The sequence below is a fragment of the Argentina silus genome (genome assembly GCF_951799395.1).
Source record: "Argentina silus genome assembly, chromosome: X".
NCBI classification, from domain to species: Eukaryota; Metazoa; Chordata; class Actinopteri; order Argentiniformes; family Argentinidae; genus Argentina; species Argentina silus.
The window spans coordinates 19,755,018-19,773,703 of NC_139653.1; the positions used below are offsets into that span (position 1 = coordinate 19,755,018).

Here is an 18,686-nt window from a genome sequence, read left to right on the forward strand (position 1 = left end):
TACTCATTGTACTTAATATAAGTGCATGCTAATGACCTCAATGTACAGTGCCTTCGGAAAGAGACCCTATAAAAACCAAGGTATTAATTCCAAAATTACATGAACTTTTATTCTTGCTTTAAGATGGACTCAGTTCAATTTATTGAGTGATTTGTTGATGACATTTTTGCACTGAATACTTTGTCTGAATACTTCTGTACATGAGGTATTTCTGTATTTCTATTTTAATAAATTTACTGAAATTTCCAAAAAACATTCTGGGGTATTGTGTGTGGATTGATGAAATTCTTTGAATTTAATCCATTTTAAATTCTATAGAGTATAACACAACACAATGTGGAAAAAGTGAAGGGGTCTGAATACTTTCCGAAGGCACTGTAAATGTAAATGGAGTGACCAACACATTCAAAGCAAACATTGATTCATAATCCCTTTATTTGTTTGAAACAAAAATGACAGTATCAATATTAAAAGAAGAGCAAATAAAGCTATAAATATCAGTGAGACATACACCAGCATACAAACACAGAAATGTTTGCTTCACAAGAATACACAATGATCTACATCTCATTGTGGATAGTGTGGGTGAGGCTAGTTAACCCAAACTTCACGTGAGTGATGCAGCATTAGCCTTTAGCTTTCAGGTTCTCCTAATTATATTATATATTCATTAATATTAGATTCAAGATCAGTATACAGGCGGCTCCATGTGATCCCATATCAGTGCTGAGGGCAACCAACTCAAACTTGTGAGTCAGGAAGCCCCAACATAAGGTGATGGCTGTCTCTGCTTTCAGGTTGGGAAGGATGGAATGAGACTAATAAATGCATGATGAAATAAACATTACATTGAAATGAATGTTCCCTGTAACCAAGTTGGAACAATTGGATGTTTTTCAACTAATAGTGAACAGAGGCTGTTTAGCTGATACCTTGCAGGTGACTAAAAGTATCTATCAAACGTGATTTGGATATAATAGATTATCCAGGCCGGCAGGTGAGTGAATATACATACATGTGGGTAGTACGTTTGTGCGACCTATGTGTAGAGCTAGATATGCTAGACAAGCTTGATGAGGCTATAGAGTGAAGCAGCTGAAAGCACTTACACAGACAGAGGGGCAGACTGAGAGACATACACATTCATAGACAGGCAGACAGACACATTGCTGGGATGTGTGTTTTGGATAAAGGTGCAGAGTGGCACCCCCGTGGGTTAGGCCCGGTATAGCAGGATCTTCTCTGCGCAGACCTGGCCCACTAGGCTGGCATACTGCCCCACCTCCATCTCATCGCTGGAGCCTTTACGCTTGCGTGTGTAGGCAGCATAGGGCATAACCGTCCGTCGGTACAGTACAAGAGCTCGACCCAGGTCCTTCAGCACCCGTGCATCACCTGGACGGACAGACAGAGAGATAGAGACAAGGTAAGATTCCAACTAATCACATCATGACAAAGACACTAGGGTTGGGTGGTACAGCGGTAATACAGTATCCCGTGGGATTTGAAAATGCCCACGGTATGCTTTTCAATACTGTCATAAAATGTCTGCTCCATTATCTATCAAACTGCCAATTCCCAATGTGTAACAGCGTTGCTGCCAGCGTGGTTGGAGAAAGTACAGTATTACAATCATTTCAGGAGTGTAACTTTGGGTGTTGGGAGGAGAAAAAAAAGATGACTAGCGGACCTAAAAAAAATGCCATTGCTACTATATGGCAACATTTCGGATTCCGACCTGCCGATAAAGGAGAGCCTGCCAACTAGACACGGTTATTTGCAAGATTTGTATGAAAATGATGACGACCAGAGATGGGATCACTAATGGGAACTAATCTACACTCGCACCTCAAACTAAAACACCCATTAACAGCTACACTGATGGGATATCTGTCTGTATCAAGTGCTGCTGTCGGTTTCAAACAGTTATTTGCTGACAACGGATATGTGGTCGTCAGTTAACATGACGCCATACATGTCGTTAACCGTCCACTTTGTCACCCGACTGGAAACTACAGTCAAAATACATACAAACTAGCTTTTTTTCCAGAAAACCACACGGTGGACAACACTGTTGAGGCACTCGGCTTCCACCAGCCCCACACAACGTTATTTTAGAATGTTTTGCGGTAATACCGTATATCGCGGTAAAATTTGAGGATGGTATAAAAGGTATGAAAAAATGTACACCGCCCAACCCTAAAAGACACACAACACACCTGCTTCTGATAACCTCAACCGCCCTTTTCCATACACCTCTGCCTTGGCTGGCGACCAGTGTATCTCCTTCATCCCCCAGCCCCAATTCCCCCAACTCTTAAACCTGGAGCCATACAGGCGCTTTGGTTGGACTTGTTTACAAGGCCTCGCTCCTAGCTGGCTGGCCAAACTCAGACACTCATTAGGCTCTCTGTAATAAAGCCTGCCCGTTCCCTGAAGACCAGTGAAAAAAGTACTATTTTGAAAGCAGTAACATTCAACAGCTAAAAACGGCCCTCAGAAAAAAAAGGATGGAAAATAGGGTGACCCCTCTGTTGGGTCTACACACCTCCATCCCACCTCCAGCAGGGAGGCACCATGCCAGAAAGCCAAAAGCAGGGCCAACAGGGCTCGACAGTAGACCAGAGAGGAGGCACACATATACACCATCCATACGCGAGAGCTTTTATCATTTCAGTAGACTATCAATGGCTGTTCCCCATCAGGATGTGAGGAAGACTGAAGCTCCAGCCACACGCAGCACCGCTGGCCAGCCGGAAGGAGGGGGAAAATAAACATTGTGATTCCACACAGGCTATGGAGCCCGTGGCGACACAAGTGAAACAGAAGGCGAGTTATGATAGTTATTAATAGAGCCAACGCCTCCACTTCATCATTACTGCTGTCTCTGCTACACCCATGTGGTACCCAGCTGAGCAGGGAGGGGGGTGGATTGGATTATGTTATTTTTTATTTTATTTTTTTTACAATATTCCTGAAATATTCACCAAAGCACCACCAAATCCCATCTCTGCACTCTAGCTGACAAGTTATGAGACAAGATGAGACATAGTGAGAATAGAAAGGATGGAGACAGAAACATATCACCGGACAATGCTAACACATTTCTAACCCATGTTGCCTTCCAAGTCTTGGTGTTTGATACGCTGTCCACAAGACAAGAGCATTACTGCACCAACATGGTCCAGAGATCAGTAATATATCACATCCTCTCTCCAAATGATGACATGAGAAGCACAGAGTAAAGAGAAGGACTAGGTGAGAAGAAGAGAAGATTGAGTGTACGCACATGGTCACAATTGACTCCCACTAGACTAGACTCCTACTTTCTGACTGTTGCTCTCCCACAGCTCTGCTCAAAATGTTCGTTTAATAATATTTCCACTGGGTTTACTGAGAAAAAGACAACCTTGGAAAAACCCCTTAGGCTCCCAAACTTTTTTTTCTCTCTCCCTCACTCTCCCTCTACAGGGGAAAAGTTATATTTTGAGGAAGATAGTGAATTCAGTTTTGCTTCATGTTTTATTCAAACACTTCATTTTCATCCCACGCCCAACAATCTTTTTTTTTCTTTTAAAAATGCTGATTTGTAAAATCTGAGCATCCATGACATCAGCTTAAACTTAAAAACATCTGCAATATTTCAAACTTCACTATGCGGGACAACAACTTCAAAGTGTAAACAAGTTACATAACATGTACAAATTAATATTCATAATTTGGAACAGTGAAAGTGGCTGTGTATCCTAGTGAGCTGACTGAGGACACAGTGATCATGCTGTCTGGCATTAGGGACAGGCAGGATGGGGAGCTGTTAGCTGGGACACTGCATGACATTCCTGCGTGTGTCCATCACTGCAATCTCGGACAGCAGAATGGAGCAAGGCTGTTCCCCAAAGGAGAGGAGGCAGAATATTAAACACCAGTGATAAACACTACTGGAGGCTGGGCTTTTAGCTGCCCAATTAACTGCCAATAACACTGAGCAGAGCTACCATTGGAGACCAGGTCCCTCTCTCTCGGACAATCCAAACATCCGCTGCTCACATAAACACTCTCCTTCCCCTTCCCTCGCCTCCATCCATCCATCCCTCTCTCTCTCTCTCCTCCAGGGCTAGTGCTGAGAGGCAAATCCCCTCTTTCAGGACCACCGGACGTTCACTAACATGGCACTCAGAGGGCAAGGCTTCTCTGGGTCAGAGGTCAGGGGGAGGAGAAGACAACACACTGTCTCTAAAGTGAGAGGGTCAGGACCGAGAAGAGGGGCTTTGACATTTTGACAAGTTCTCCCTGGAGCAGAAAAGCCTTGTAGCAGTTAGAGAAGACTCATTGCAGGGGGCAGACTAGAATTAATTGGGATCCTAGTCAGACCATATCATGTGGCCAAGAGTTGATCAATACTCGATGATCGAGAGACATTTGGGCAGAGAGGTGCCACAGATCCATGCAAGAAAAACAACATTCTAACAGTCTAATTTCTAATGCTTCTGGCACCAAGACTCAACACTCCCATCCATGCTCTGTCCTTTGACGGGGGGATTTGGAGAGAAGAGCCACAATGGAGTGATCTCTCTCCTCCACTCAGGATGGAAGCATTAGTGTGAGCCAAGCTAAGGAGCAGTGGCAATTGTGATGAACAGAGAGAAGTACCTTTGACAGCAGGCTCAGGGAGACAGACAGAGAATGATAAGAGAAAGTGAACCAGACACATAAGGGTAGACACATGGAGAGGGCAGGAGGCTGTGAATCTAGGGGGACTCTGTGGGTGCTGTCAGCCTGGGCTTGTAAAGATGGAGGAAATGTCCACTCTTCTCACAGCGGTCTTATGCTTTCAATAAACAGCAACAGTTAAAGCACAGCGAGACCACAGATACTGAGACACAGGCTGCCTGGGAGAGAAGAGAGTATGAGTGTGTGAGTGAGTGTGTGTGTATAAGTGTACTTGTGCGTGTGTAACAAGTTTGTGAAAATGCCAGAAGTGTGAATGCAGTACTGTGGATATGAATGTGAGTGTAACTATATCTGGGCATCATCACTTTTGTGTCTATAGTGCACTTTAGTGTGTTTGAATGATGCACAACAAATTATGAGTCAATTTCTGGTATGTGTATGTCTGTCTATGTTGGCGCCTGTCTGCAGCACTTAAGGTTCAGGGGGTGACTCGTGTCACACACTTTTACAAGTGTTTATCTTGGTGAGAGGGCATTCCCCCTATGTCTCTGTCAAGCAAACAGAGATTACAACAGAGTGTGTGAGTGTGTGTGTGTGTGTGTGTGTATGTGTATGAGTGTGTGTGTGTGTATGTGTGTGTGTGTGTGTGTGTGTGTGTGTGTGTGTGTGTGTGTGTGTGTGTGTGTGTGTGTGTGTGTGTGTGGTGTGTGGTGTGTGTGTGTGTGTGGTGTGAGTAGCTCAGTCTGAGATCACAGGCAGAGGTCCTGAGGTTCTCAGCTCCAGGCATGTAACCCATGTCCACTCGGTTTAGACAGGCCTGCGTAAACTTTAGATTAGCACTCCCCACACACCTCATTAAGACAGCCTACTCCTCTACCTCATGAGAACCAGAGGCAGCACCCAGCACTTCTCCTCTCCCCCTGCGGTGACTCCCCCACTGTACTGGCCCACAGGGGAAGACTGGGGGTACTGTATGGAGATTTACATGACGGGGTTAATGGTAGCAGGCCATGGTGACATGGGTTGCTCTCTTCACAGGGTATACAGCACAGTGCTCCTTCAAGGCTAAATGGTAAAGGATAAGCTTCTCCTATGTAGGGAGTGGATCAGTGTACTCCCATGGCTGCCTGAACCTATAGGGAGATTCCACCACCCCATCATGTTAGCAACCTATATTATAATCCTAATTTAATAGCAGAGACGCACATGGGTTATTTGGGCTGTTTTTAGGACAAGGATAAGGCACACATTGACAGCCTGTCAATTAGGCATCGGCCACAACATGCTGTCCTCTGGTGACACAGGGCATATTGATTGGGTGACTGTGGGTGTATTTCTGTTAAGACAACAGCCACACCACTGGTCTGGCAAGGTGCTTTAGAACCAGGTCCCAAAGTCTGAGCACCAGCACTGAAATGTGCTGGCACAAAAACCCAGGCCTGAAATAACGCCAGGACCCGTCCAAGATCAACACGCAGGAATGGAGGCACCGCTACAGAGGTCCACAGCCGCCCAACCATGAGAACCACGGTCTGAGGGCAAAGGGAAGGGAAGACCTCGGCTGTAGCCTGTCAAACCTTTAGTTTAGACCTTCAGAGGTCAGACCCACCACTGGCTAAGCTGTTAAAGAGCATGTTTAAAATTACCTATTTACAAATTGTGCCTTAAAATACCCACTCTTCCTGGGTGTGGTGCTTTCGCTGCAACAAAAAGTGAGTGGAAAACCTTGAATATTGAGAGTAAAACATAATGTGTTTTGGTTTCCTAAATATCAAGTAGCACCATTTCTCTGACATACCCCACAAACAACCTGTTCCTAAAAGCCTTGTTCCTTACTTGCCCCAAGACATGACCTAAAAAGCCCCACAGTGGTTAAAAAGGAGAGTGGAAGAGAAGAGAAGAAGAGTGTGAGTGGCAGAGGAGGAGTGCAAGCTCAGTTTTTTGCATAGCTGTTCCCTGGGCCTACGATGCTCTACCCTCCTGCATGGCACCAGCTCCAACCATGACCTCACTCAGTTGACAGAATAATAGAGCACTGTCTGTCTAAGGGTCTCTCTCTACCTCCCTCCATCTCCTACGTCTCATGCCCCTATCCCTCAATCCATCTCTCTCTCTCACTTCTCTCTCCCTCCCCCTCCACTTGTCTCCCACTCACTTACTTGACCTCTCCTGTCTGTCTCTCTTTCCTCTACTGTCTCTCTCTATTCTCGTTGTCTCTCTACCCCTCCCTTCTCCCTCTTTCTCTAGACCTTTCTCTTTTTAAACAAATAGGTCTGTGCTGACACACTGTCTCTGTGCCCCCACCCTCTTCCTCCCCCCACACACACATCCCCTGCTCTCCTGTCTTTTGTCCCTGGCTGTTGATGCAGATTAATGGTGAAGTGTAAACAGGGACGGGCCCCTGTACCACTCAGGTTACATCACCTTCTAAGAGGCAGATGCTATACACCCCCACCTCTCACCCCCCATCACCACCACACACACTCCTGCCAAGACCAACACCTCCCCCTCCGCCACACTCCCTCTTCCTTCTCTCCTGAGACGCCCGGCCAGGAGCTGGACAAACAGTCCACTGTGATGCTGCCTGTGAGCCTGAGAAGTGACTCTCTCTCTCCCACTACCCACAGGCAGCAGCACACAGCCAGGGGGCTAGAAGATGTACACCTCTCCTAAGAAAAGGTTTCTCTCTATCTAAACATTCTCCTGCATATGAGCCTCTCCTCTGTATTGTTGGTTCCTCAGCCAGGCCAACAAGGAAAGGTGAGTTTGACCCAGCCGGAGCCAGAACTACTGGGGAAGGCTTAAATGACTTTGGAGATTACTTTAGACCTTACCATGGGGGTGGAGGTGTGGGATGGGATTATGGTTCGTATTTGAAGGAGAACAGGTTAAAAGGTGGTTCTATCAGCACACTCAGAGAGAGAAAGAGAGAGAGAGTTATCAAGGGAGAAAATGTGGGTGTGAGAGCATAGGGGAGAGAGTACTCCCCTTTGCAGTTATCCAGTGAACTTCTCCATCTCTTATCCACCTAACCCTCTAGTTACACTCCCCTTGGCCCAGCTATGGCGTCTGCTGGACGCCACAGCTATTATCACTGATGATATTATTCTACTAATAATAACATGGATCATTATAATGACAGTGTTGGCCACAGTGGAGAGGCTGAGCAGCCAGCACACAGCTAACCTGGGGTCAGTGACCACTGCGCTCGCTGCCTGAAGCCAACCCAGAGATTTCAGCACACGCACGCACGGACGTGCACACCCCTGCCTACGTAATGGGGATACGATTTTTTTTAAAATTCTTTTGGCTCCAAAAGTTTGGAATTGAAATTGAAACAATTACTATGAGGTTAAAGTATAGATTCTCAGCTTTTATTTCATAACATGTATATATTGGTTTCAACATTATTTTTATTGATGTTCCAAACTGTAGAATTTGGCAAGCGTAAGGTTTTGGCTATGTTTTTGATAGTTGGATTTTTATGATTTTACAGCCTAATATTGGCTTCCTTGACAGTCGTTGACACTGCTTTGGTCCTCATGTTGACAGCCTCCAAATGCAAACGCAAAGCCTAGAATCAACACTAGACAATGACATCTCTCTTATGCCTGCACAACTGATGTGACGGAACACACCTGACTAACCTGAAACACCTGTCAAGCTAATTGCATTAATACCATCAAATAAAAGCTGAGAATCTATACTTTCACCTCATAGTAATTGTTTGATTTCAAACCCATTTGAGTATTGGGTCAAAAGAAGAAAAAATGCTTCACTGTCTCATTACTTACGCAGGGCACTGTATAATGGATTCAGCCAAATAGAATTCAGAGAATATGAAAGCAAAGCTAAGCTCCATTCTATGGTCAGTGTTAGGTCAATGTACTGTGCTGACAGGGGTGCTGTGCCATTTGGTGCTGTACCTGCATCAGGGTCCTGGTTGAAGCGGGCATAGCGGGCATGCTCCAGACGGGATATGCAGCGCTCTATAGGCACCCAGACATAGGTCTCTGGGCACAGGAGGTCTGAAGGCTGGTACTGCCCCTGAAGCAGAGAAAGAAAGAGAGAGAGAGAGAAAAAAGATGGAAACATTATGATGGAAGACACACTTTATAAACTTGATAAAAGGGAATACAGAAAATAAAGAAAACGTTGAGGAAAACAAGGGGAGAAATGGAGAAAAGTGCAGATCCTTGGCTTTTTGAGATCCTGTTATCAGAGACTTTTAGTCAATCACATGGTTCCAAACAAACACACTCAGACTACACTGTAAACAAGCAGGCGCTTCCAACAGGCCTCCTGCACACTCTCAAACACACACACACACACACACACACACACACACACACACACACACACACACACACACACACACACACACACACACACACACACACACACACACCCTCTGTCGAGGAGGAGGGGGCTCCAAAAATGATTTAAAGAATTGTGCTACACCACCACTCTGACCGTGGCTTGTCTGTCAGAGGGCCTGTATGGAAACTATGCAGCCTGTTTTCGCAAGCAGAATGCCATGAAAATTGTCTAGCCTTCATTCGTGCTCTCTGAAAAATGAAAAACAGAGACATTGGGGAAGAAAGGGGTGGATCCACTGACAGACGTGCGTTCCTTCAGGGTGGGGCCCTACCCTCCACTCATACAACAGGGATGAGGTACAGGATAAGGCCATGGGGTGGGGGGTGGGTGACCAGGATGCCATACACCAACACAGTTTACACACTCACACAGGCACAATAGGGAGGGTGTGTGTTATTGAGTTTACATAGAATGGTGCTAACAGATGAATGGAGTACTAGAGTTTCAGTTGACGCACATATCTACTCAGCACAATCACACCCCAAAACATTTCCAAACTGTCAACACAGTCACCTACACACTCTCACACTCCACCTGAACTCTATGGGTTCCCTCATCACCACCCTGATAGGACACCTCTACATGTTACACACACACACACACACACACACACACACACACACACACACACACACACACACACACACACACACACACAGCATTCCCCCAATGCTGCATCTCTGAGAACAGCCCTCGGCATGGTTGAGTGAGAGGACACAGAGAGTGAGGGTTGGAAGGATGGAGGTAGGTAGGTGCAGATGACTGACTAGGCCCTGGTTACGCTCTGTACCACCAGAATGGTCACAAACAGAGAGGGAACGTGTAAGGACAGGCCTCTTCATGTGCTCTATACCATGAAGAGAAACAGAGGACAGGACAGAATTTATACAGTGTATAAAGAGGCTATAGATAGATTCCAAAGTTAAGCTCAGAATAACATCTCTGTCCCTTTAAAGTTTTGGGCGGTGATGATACACAAGTTTCAGTTTCAAGACTCAGAGAGAGGCCTATATAACCACAATGAGAGACAGAGGCAGGTCAGAGCACCCAGACCTCCTCCAGAAAGGAAGGAGGGAGAAGGAAAGGAGGTATAGAACCAAAATATGAGAGGACACGGCTATGAGCAGTCTGGAGAGAGAGAGAGCAGTCAAGAAAGAGAGAGGAGAGGAGTCTGGCTGGCCACTATCTTAAGTCTGTTCCCTTTCCTTGTTGGACTGGAGCATATGGCTGAGCTCACCACCACAAACCTCTCTCCTCTTTCTCCTCACTCCTTCTCTCTTCTCACTCCCTCCTGCTTCAGCTTCACAATGACTTCTGCAGTCGCCTTGGACTTGGCCAGCTGAGACAAGTATGTTTTTCTCAACTCTCATATCTGTCTCTTATTTATCTAGCAGCTGCTCATATTCACAGTCAAACCAATCAGAGTGCGTTGGAGCCTTAAAATTTAAATTAACTAGACAGGAAGCCAGGTGATAAGGGGCTGTTTGCTGCTCTGTGGAGGAAGGGTCTGCCACATTTGAGTCCATGTCCGGTCCAACACCACTTTTAAGGGCTACCGCCCACTCTTCACTGATTACCAGGTTATTAGCACTGAGAAAGCAACACAAACTCTAGGCCTCACACGGCCTCATCCATCTGAATCCTTCCCTCCCTCCCTCCCTCCCTCCCTGCCACGCTCACTTGTTCAGACAGATGGAGGTGATGCTGACGACTGACGGCCGTGGTAAGGCTCATTAGTTTCACAACAGAGAGAAAGAAAGATAAACAGAGGGAGAGATATACATATATATATATGAGAGAGAGAGAGAGAGAGAGAGAGAGAGAGAGAGAGAGAGAGAGAGAGGGAGACGTGGACAAACTACAGTACTTGAGTCTGGCTGCTGTCAGGACTGTGAGGAGAGGGAGGAGGGATGGAGAGAGGGAGGGGGTGAGAATTAGATGCAGATGAGTGCAGGGATGGTATTTAACGTCACAGAGACATGAGCTGAGGTGAGCTGATGGAAGTGATAGGAGCAGTCAGAGTGCCAGCATGGAGGAGCCCTACCCCTACCCTGACGAGGAGAGAGGGAGAGGAGGGGAGGGGGGACTTGGCAACCTGAGACAGACAGAGACCAAGGGAGGAGGTTAGCTGAGAGAGGGGGAGACAGGAGGAGGACAGATAGATGGGGCAAGAAAGAAACTAAGAGCCACATTTAATCAAACATGCAGTGGGAGAAACATGCAGTAAAGAATCACATTGTTCTAGCATAGGAGGGAAAATGCACCATTAGGCTATATTGAAATCAATCTGATATATGTTTTGTTTCACTCAGTAAACATAGCCATATTTGACTGTACATGTTATTTTATTGCAAACCGATCTTACCACAGGCACTAATAATTTACATGCAATTAAACATTACTTAATTTGTAAACACAACTAAATAACCTTGTGGCAACACACAATCAAGCACTTTCTCTAGAATGTACACACCCATGGACATGCACAAAAGAGGAGGCCCCCCTCTCAAAGAGGACTATATCACCAACCCACATAGACACACAAACACATAACTGTCAACTTCTCTCTCTCTCTCTCCTCAGGCTAGGAGCAAACCCCTAGGTCCATACCTGTGATTTATTTGAAAAGCAATTAATCAGACACATAAATCGCGCACTTCACTGCAGCCCTGGAATCCTTGTGAAAACCTACACCGCTATTGCCTTCTCCCTCTTTTGTTCTCTCTGCCGAAGATGGCTGTTTGAGAGTGTTAGGGAACAGACACATAGCTTTGGTATGTGGAGACTGTTCCATCGTATAATGCATATGTATGATTTGAGGCAGCCCCTACCCCGGGGTAGTAGTGTGTCTCACCCTCACCAGGCACACAGGATTCTGGACCAGACACTGGGTACGTATGAGTCTCTAGCTCTAACTCTAGCAGGATACAGCACCACCTCAGGCCTCTGTGCTTACTGGGTATGAGTGCTGGAGTTGTGATTGTATCCAGTTGTGATTGTATCCAGTTGTGATTGTATCCAGTTGTGATTGTATACAGTTGTGATTGTATACAGTTGTGATTGTATACAGTTGTGATTGTATACAGTTGTGATTGTATACAGTTGTGATTGTATAGATCAGTGGACCGGGGGTGGAGTGAGCGGCTTCATGTCTTAGTGACAGGGTTTCCCTGTTCGCTCAGTTTACACCAACATCTGCTGCTGATTTCCTGCTCTCATATCTCCCATTGAGTTTTCATCCACCCTCCCCTAAGTGCAGGAGGGTTTGTACCAGGGCAAAAAATTAACACCAGTCAAATGCAGTTTTAGTATTGGGGGTAAATCTGTAAATCTTACCAGCAACTTTGGCAGGTAGCCAACAATTTAAAAACAAAACTGTTGCGATCTACAATTATAGTCACTGTTGATTCAACATTTGTGATAACACTCCTGCCTCCTCCAGCTGACTGGAACTGGTGCGCATCTCACTCACGCTCCTGACTTTCAAACTCCTGAATCTATGAGCTTTCTTAGCTACAACAAAAAGGGCTTAGTGTGGCCCAGAGCCCACTCTGACCCAGGGTCACATTCACCCATTCACAGGCCAAGAGCAATAAACATCATCGACCAATCCAGCAATCCCTACTCTCTCTCACACAACTCACAAGGAGTTCCATTTATTTTTCATTTATGGCATTTAGCAGACGCCTTTATCCAAAGCGACTTCCACTCTCATTCTCTGACCCTTAAACATACACACATTCTCCACAGACAGGATTGCAAGGCTGTGGGGCCCACCATTGCTGAATGACACATATAAACACACTGGGTCACACAAACACACACATGCACCTACACAAACACTGCTCAGGCAGAGAATTGCAGAAGTAAAGGCACCAGTGAAAGACGCATGTAAACAAACACCATCTCTTTTTGTCTCTTTCTGTTTCTGTCCCCCCCCTCCCCCCAGACACACACACACACACACACACACAAAACCACACACACCCATTTCACCCCTGCCTGGTAGAAGTCAGTGTGTGTCTGCCCTGAACACGTCTGGGGCTGCCTTTTGGGAGATTTACACTACTCGCCGCTGTTTAAACACTTGGGGCCTACGAGGCCTTTTCACCCCACTCAACACATTACCACAGGACGGCCTTCAAATAAATAATGCGCTCAGACTGGTAACTCTGCCCCCTGGCCCCAGACCTCCCCCTCCCCACGTCCCACCCCCGCTACGCTTCAGGGCTCCACGGATGACAGGTTAATGAGGAGAAAATATTTTTACAGGATCGCATTTCGATAGAGCCCGCAACCAAGGGCAGCGTTTTATGGGCATCAGCTCACAGGGCACTTTTATCTCTTCATCTCCACAGGTCTTTATGGGCAGGGAGGCAGCTAACGCCCCAGCCCCAGCCCCAAAAAAATAACTTAAAAAAAAAAGCCCAGCTCATTTCAGACAAAGCAGCGCAGACACGGTTTTAGAAAATGAATAACTGAGTTAATGGTAAGACAAACACCTTGGGCTGGCAGCAAGAGGGGCCTGGCTCTGCTCAGCAGGACACCACACCTAAACTCTCACTTTCACCCCTGTGACCTTCAAACCTTGTCCTCCCCCCTCTCCTCCATTCTCCCATCCACTCCCAGTAAGACTCAATCGTCTGACCTGACCCTGTGAACTTTGCCCCCTGACCCTCACCCTGTCAGCTCCCCTCCTAGGGGGTGCCTAGCAGATGCAGCTCCAGACCATGGCATAGCTGTTAATGATTTGTTAAAAATACAACCAGAGCAAAAAATAAAGATGATGGGACATAAAGAAGAGAAGAAATTATCAAAAACGTTAAACAAATGTTTCTACTGTGAGGTGCACCGTTGGTGGTCTCCCGTCAAGCGAAATCAAACAACGCTTTCAGTCAGAAAGGCTCCAATTTAGGTGAGAGGAGGGGGAGGGGTTAAGGGGGGGGGGGGTTAGTTTAGCTTATAAACTTCACAGGGTGGGTGAAAATGAGTCTGGGCTGGTTGATCTGGTTGTGATGGGCGTAGGTTTTCTTTCAGGGGCATCTGGAAGCAGGGTATGCACTGGGCCAGCACACCACAGAACAATCACTTTGAAAACTATCCCAGTACTGCCCCAGCTAGGGGGGGGGGGGGGGGGGAGAGAGCGATAGAGAGAGAGAGAGGGGAAAGAAGGAGGGAGACTTGGAAAGAGTATGAAAGTAAAAGAGAGAGAGAAAGTCCACTAGCCTTAACACGTCGGCAAACCTCAGTATAGTCGTCACCACGCTATGCCACCATGCCATAATTATTTGAACTGGCATGACTCACTCCATCTGACCATAGTGAACAACAATTAAAGAATACAGATCCAACACACTAAACAAACACAAATCACTCTTCTGAAAAAACAACATTGCACAAGAAAAACACTGAGGTAAAAAATTATATTTTTCTCTGATATAACAGTTTTCATATTTCATGTATTTTTATTTTTATAAACCACCTCCCCACCTCTTTCACTCCCTCCTCTCCTCATCCATCTTTCATCAAAACCTGCATGGTGGCTGGTTTCTTTAAATACAGTCGCTGAGAGAAGATTGGAAAAAAAGAAAGAGAGGTAAAAAGAGAAAAAAGATTAGCCGATCTGGCTTAAATTAAACCGGACAGAGCGATGGGAGAATGTGCTCGCAATTTCATTGGATGTTACATTCCAAGAACCCTCCCCCACATGGCCGTAGAATGGCTGCTTGTTGTTACGTGTGTCGTCATCTCATACCGGGTATGCCTCTGCTAGCTTGCAACATTGAAGAAAATGGAAGAAAACCTGAAGGAAAAAGGAATTCTGTTTTTTTGGAGCTCCGCCCAAGCAAGGTATTTGATTGGTTTGATGTATTGTGAGGCATCACTCATTCCAAATGGTTTTCCACCCCTTTGTAGCTACTTTCTGCAAAGTATTTCCCCAGGCTTTCCGAAAGCCTGGTCTGAACGAGGTTCCTCCAAACAGCAGGTCTGGTGTCAGCGAGCAGAGAGGGAGACCCTGAGTTCTAAGTTACAGCGTGAGAGCAATATCCTATGTGGCACCATTGTACCATGGATAGTCTCGTCTTGAGCCATTTGAAATAGACAACCATAAACAAAAATGACATCAATAGACATATGCATTCAAAAATGACATCAATAGACATATGCATTCACTATTGCACACAAGCCTTTGCAACAGTCTGTATTATCATCGGGCAAGGACCTAGGCTTATGTGACAGGCTATATCCAGATGGCTCAAACTCACTCACTGTCACTCTTAATCTGTACAGATGCACATCTAAGTGGCACGTAAAATGTGAGGACACACACACACACACACACACACACACACACACACACACACACACACACACACACACACACACACACACACACACACACACACACACACACACACACACACACACACACACACACACACACACACACACACAGAGTGAAAAACACAGAGAGTACAACATGCCGGGTCCTGATAGTTTTGCTGCTAAGATGTGCATGTTGCTACCTGCCAGTGCATACCTGAAGATTTACACAGGTAGAAAGGGAGGAACACACACACACACACACACACACACACACACACACACACACACACACACACACACACACACACAGTGTGGGGAGAGGGGGAAATGGGGAAAAAAACAGATGAAAAAAGATGAATCATTCTAGAGATACAGAAGGATGGCTATCCAACATAAGTAAACAAGTTAATAAAGTTGTAACAGTAAAAGGAGTAAGACTGACTGTTTCACATTTAATTCTGTCCATGGTGGTTGGGCCTCTACGCCCCTCCTCTCTCTCTCTGATTGAAAGCACAATGAGGTGCTTTGCCAAGTCCAGGCTTTACCTTAATCACTGCATTATGGGTCCTGTCACCCTAAGAAAACAACTATGCTAGATCAACCCTCCATCCCACCGCAGCCCCTGCACAGATGGGGTAGAGACGGGCCTAGCATACCTGTACCCTCACTGACAATTGGAGAGGGAGTAGATGAGGGAGGAGTGACTGGCTTTACAGACTCAGAGTGTGTGTGTTTGTGTGTGTGTACACAGTACGTGTGTGTGAACAACAGCCAGGCTTGGAGGCAGATAGAGGGATGAGAGAATACATATGCGTGTATGTGTGTACGTTCACATGCATGATGTGTTTGCACATAAATAAAGGTTGTGTGTGTGTGTGTGTGTGTGTGTGTGTGTGTGTGTGTGTGTATATGCATATAGGTACAGCTCCTTAAAAAAAACACTCCTTAAAGCCAGTCAACTACCAAAGAAACAAATAATCCTTTTCATCTTTTCTCTTTGGCACACATTTTGGTAGTCCTTTTTGCTCTCCATCTGTCCCTCCCTCACTCATTTCACTCACTCTGTCTTTCTTCTTCTATGTGGAAACTTTAATGGTTTCCTGGGCTCAGTTTGAGACATTCTTTCAGAGCGAACAATAACAACAAGAGTAAGAGCCACTTTATGTAACCCTCTCTCTCTCTCACCAATGGGCAGTGAGAGAGAGAGAGAGAGACAAAGACAGAAAGAAAGAAAAAAAGTTAGAGGGAAAAAAATAAATAAAAGAGAGGAGAGAGAGAGAGAGAGAGAGAGAGAGAGAGAGGAGAGTGCATGACCTCTCTCCAGTAGTGTACCTCTGCCATTACTAAAACTCCCTCTCCATCTCTGTACATATATACGTAAAACATTACAACCTCACAAAGTGTGTGACAGACTTGTTTGTCTATATATATAGTGTGTGTGTGTGTACGTGTGCGTGTGCGTGTGAGCAAAGTAACTAGCTGCATAATTAATGTACTAATAATTAAATATTTAATAATTACTTAACTTAATATCATCATCATCATCATCAATGTCTGCTTAGTTAACCAAAAATAAAAAAACTCCACGCCTCTCTAAAGAAATAGAAAATTACAAAACAAGGCATGTTATTTCTATCTCAGCCTGTACGAAATAAAGAGGGGAACATTATAAAAACAAAAGCATTAATGCGAGGGTACATTGTGCAAGAAGTTTGTGCCAGATAGAAGAAAAGAGGGAGAGAGAGATGGAGGGGGAGGGGGAGAAATATGAAATGAATGGTGAGCACAGAAACAAATAGTGACATGTTTATGCTTTAACATTTAGATAAAACATGTCTACACAGTAATTAAAACCTGATTTATGCAAATTCACAAAGTAATATCCAGATAACTGGCAAAACAAAGTACAGCGCCAGATACCAATGAGCAGTGGTGTGGCTCCTGAGGCAATCTGCAACCACTGCAGCAAAATCACATAACCTACTGTACTACAGAGGACATTATCTTCCTGAACCACTAGAGGTACCCTTTCAGAGAGTTTTTAGAAGAGCATATTTTTATTTATACTTTATGAAACATAAACTTTACTTTATGAAACATGTTATGAAACACTTCTTACTGTAACTGTTCCAAGGTACTACCTTACATAAAGTGGTGTAAAATGACAGCTTATCAATCCAGGAAAAAACATGGTATCATCCAGGAAAAATATTATTTTCCCTCTGCAATTTCACTCCACTGTCTGTTCGGCCCAAGGAAATTGCTAATTTGTAGCACAAATGCAGAATGTCATATGATGATAGCTGATCAATTGTTTGTAAAACAGTCCTCTGCCAATCCAAAGTGCACTAAAGAGGGACACACATACAGTACGTCAGCATCCTGTCAGCAAGGGCACAGGAAAAACCAAAGCACTTTCTTTGGCCTCCATTGATGAGGAGGAAGACATAAAAACATCTGGCAGACAGAAAGATGACAGGAATAAAGAGAGGGAACAAGGGAGCATGGCAAAGAAGGTGTGAGGTGGTGAGAGCAGGGCTAAGGAGTCTCAACTCCACTAGTCTCATGTAGCCTCTGCTGCTCCTGCCTCTCCTTCAGATCTGTTCACAGGGCTCTGGTCCACACAGGCCCATCAGAGGGGCTATCCACCCTGGCAGGGGATGGGCTGGGGCCGGACTGCGGCCAAAGCAGGGCAGGATGTCACGTCCAGGCCTGGAGCAGCCAGCCAGTTAGCCAGCCAGCCTCTGTGGGAAGTTCAGTCCCAGCTCAGCACAAAGGAGTGGGCTGACACTCCACCGCCTGAGCCAGCCCTCTGGACCTGGATGAGGTCCAGTCCACAGCTAGGCTGTTGTCTGGGCTCCAGCTCTGGTGTGAGGTGTTGAACCCATTGCACATGGAGCCACTTGGACACACTGAGGTGCGACTTGGCATGGCCTCTCCTGACACCACACCACTGAGGAACCTCAGGATGGAAACATGGACGGTAGGGACAGGCCATTCTGGCCGCCACCTCACACAGTCCTATATACTTCACCCGCAGAATGAGGTGAGAACACAGACCAGACAGACCAGAGAAGATGTTCAACAGCATCTCATCTCACCTTTCCATCTCCCTCATAAAGAGTTTACCAATCATTTGAGAGAGAAAGCACAGAACTCCATAGACAGATAGTGAGCTTCAGAGCCCACTGCAACACAATCCACTCCCAGAATTAGTGAAGAAATGTGGTTCTATGAGACCACAAAGACAGGAGGAATTATATTCTAAAACTAACTACTATTTTAAATTTCCACTTTGAGGAAACTGT

At 45.6% G+C, this 18,686-nt stretch overlaps 1 protein-coding gene across 4 annotated transcripts in view; it reads right to left on the reverse strand.

The window, feature by feature from the left end:
• Window positions 1–417: 417 nt before the first annotated feature.
• Window positions 418–18,686, reverse strand: part of ate1 (arginyltransferase 1) — a 72,903-nt gene continuing 54,634 nt past the window's right edge. For all 4 annotated transcript variants that reach the window (XM_083695385.1, XM_083695383.1, XM_083695384.1 and 1 more), the window contains 2 exons: window positions 8,598–8,718; window positions 418–1,395 (listed from right to left, as the gene is read on the reverse strand). In XM_083695385.1, the coding sequence (XP_083551511.1) occupies window positions 1,217–1,395; window positions 8,598–8,718 (300 nt within the window). In that variant the 3' untranslated portion in view covers window positions 418–1,216. The remainder of the gene's footprint in view (window positions 1,396–8,597; window positions 8,719–18,686) is intronic.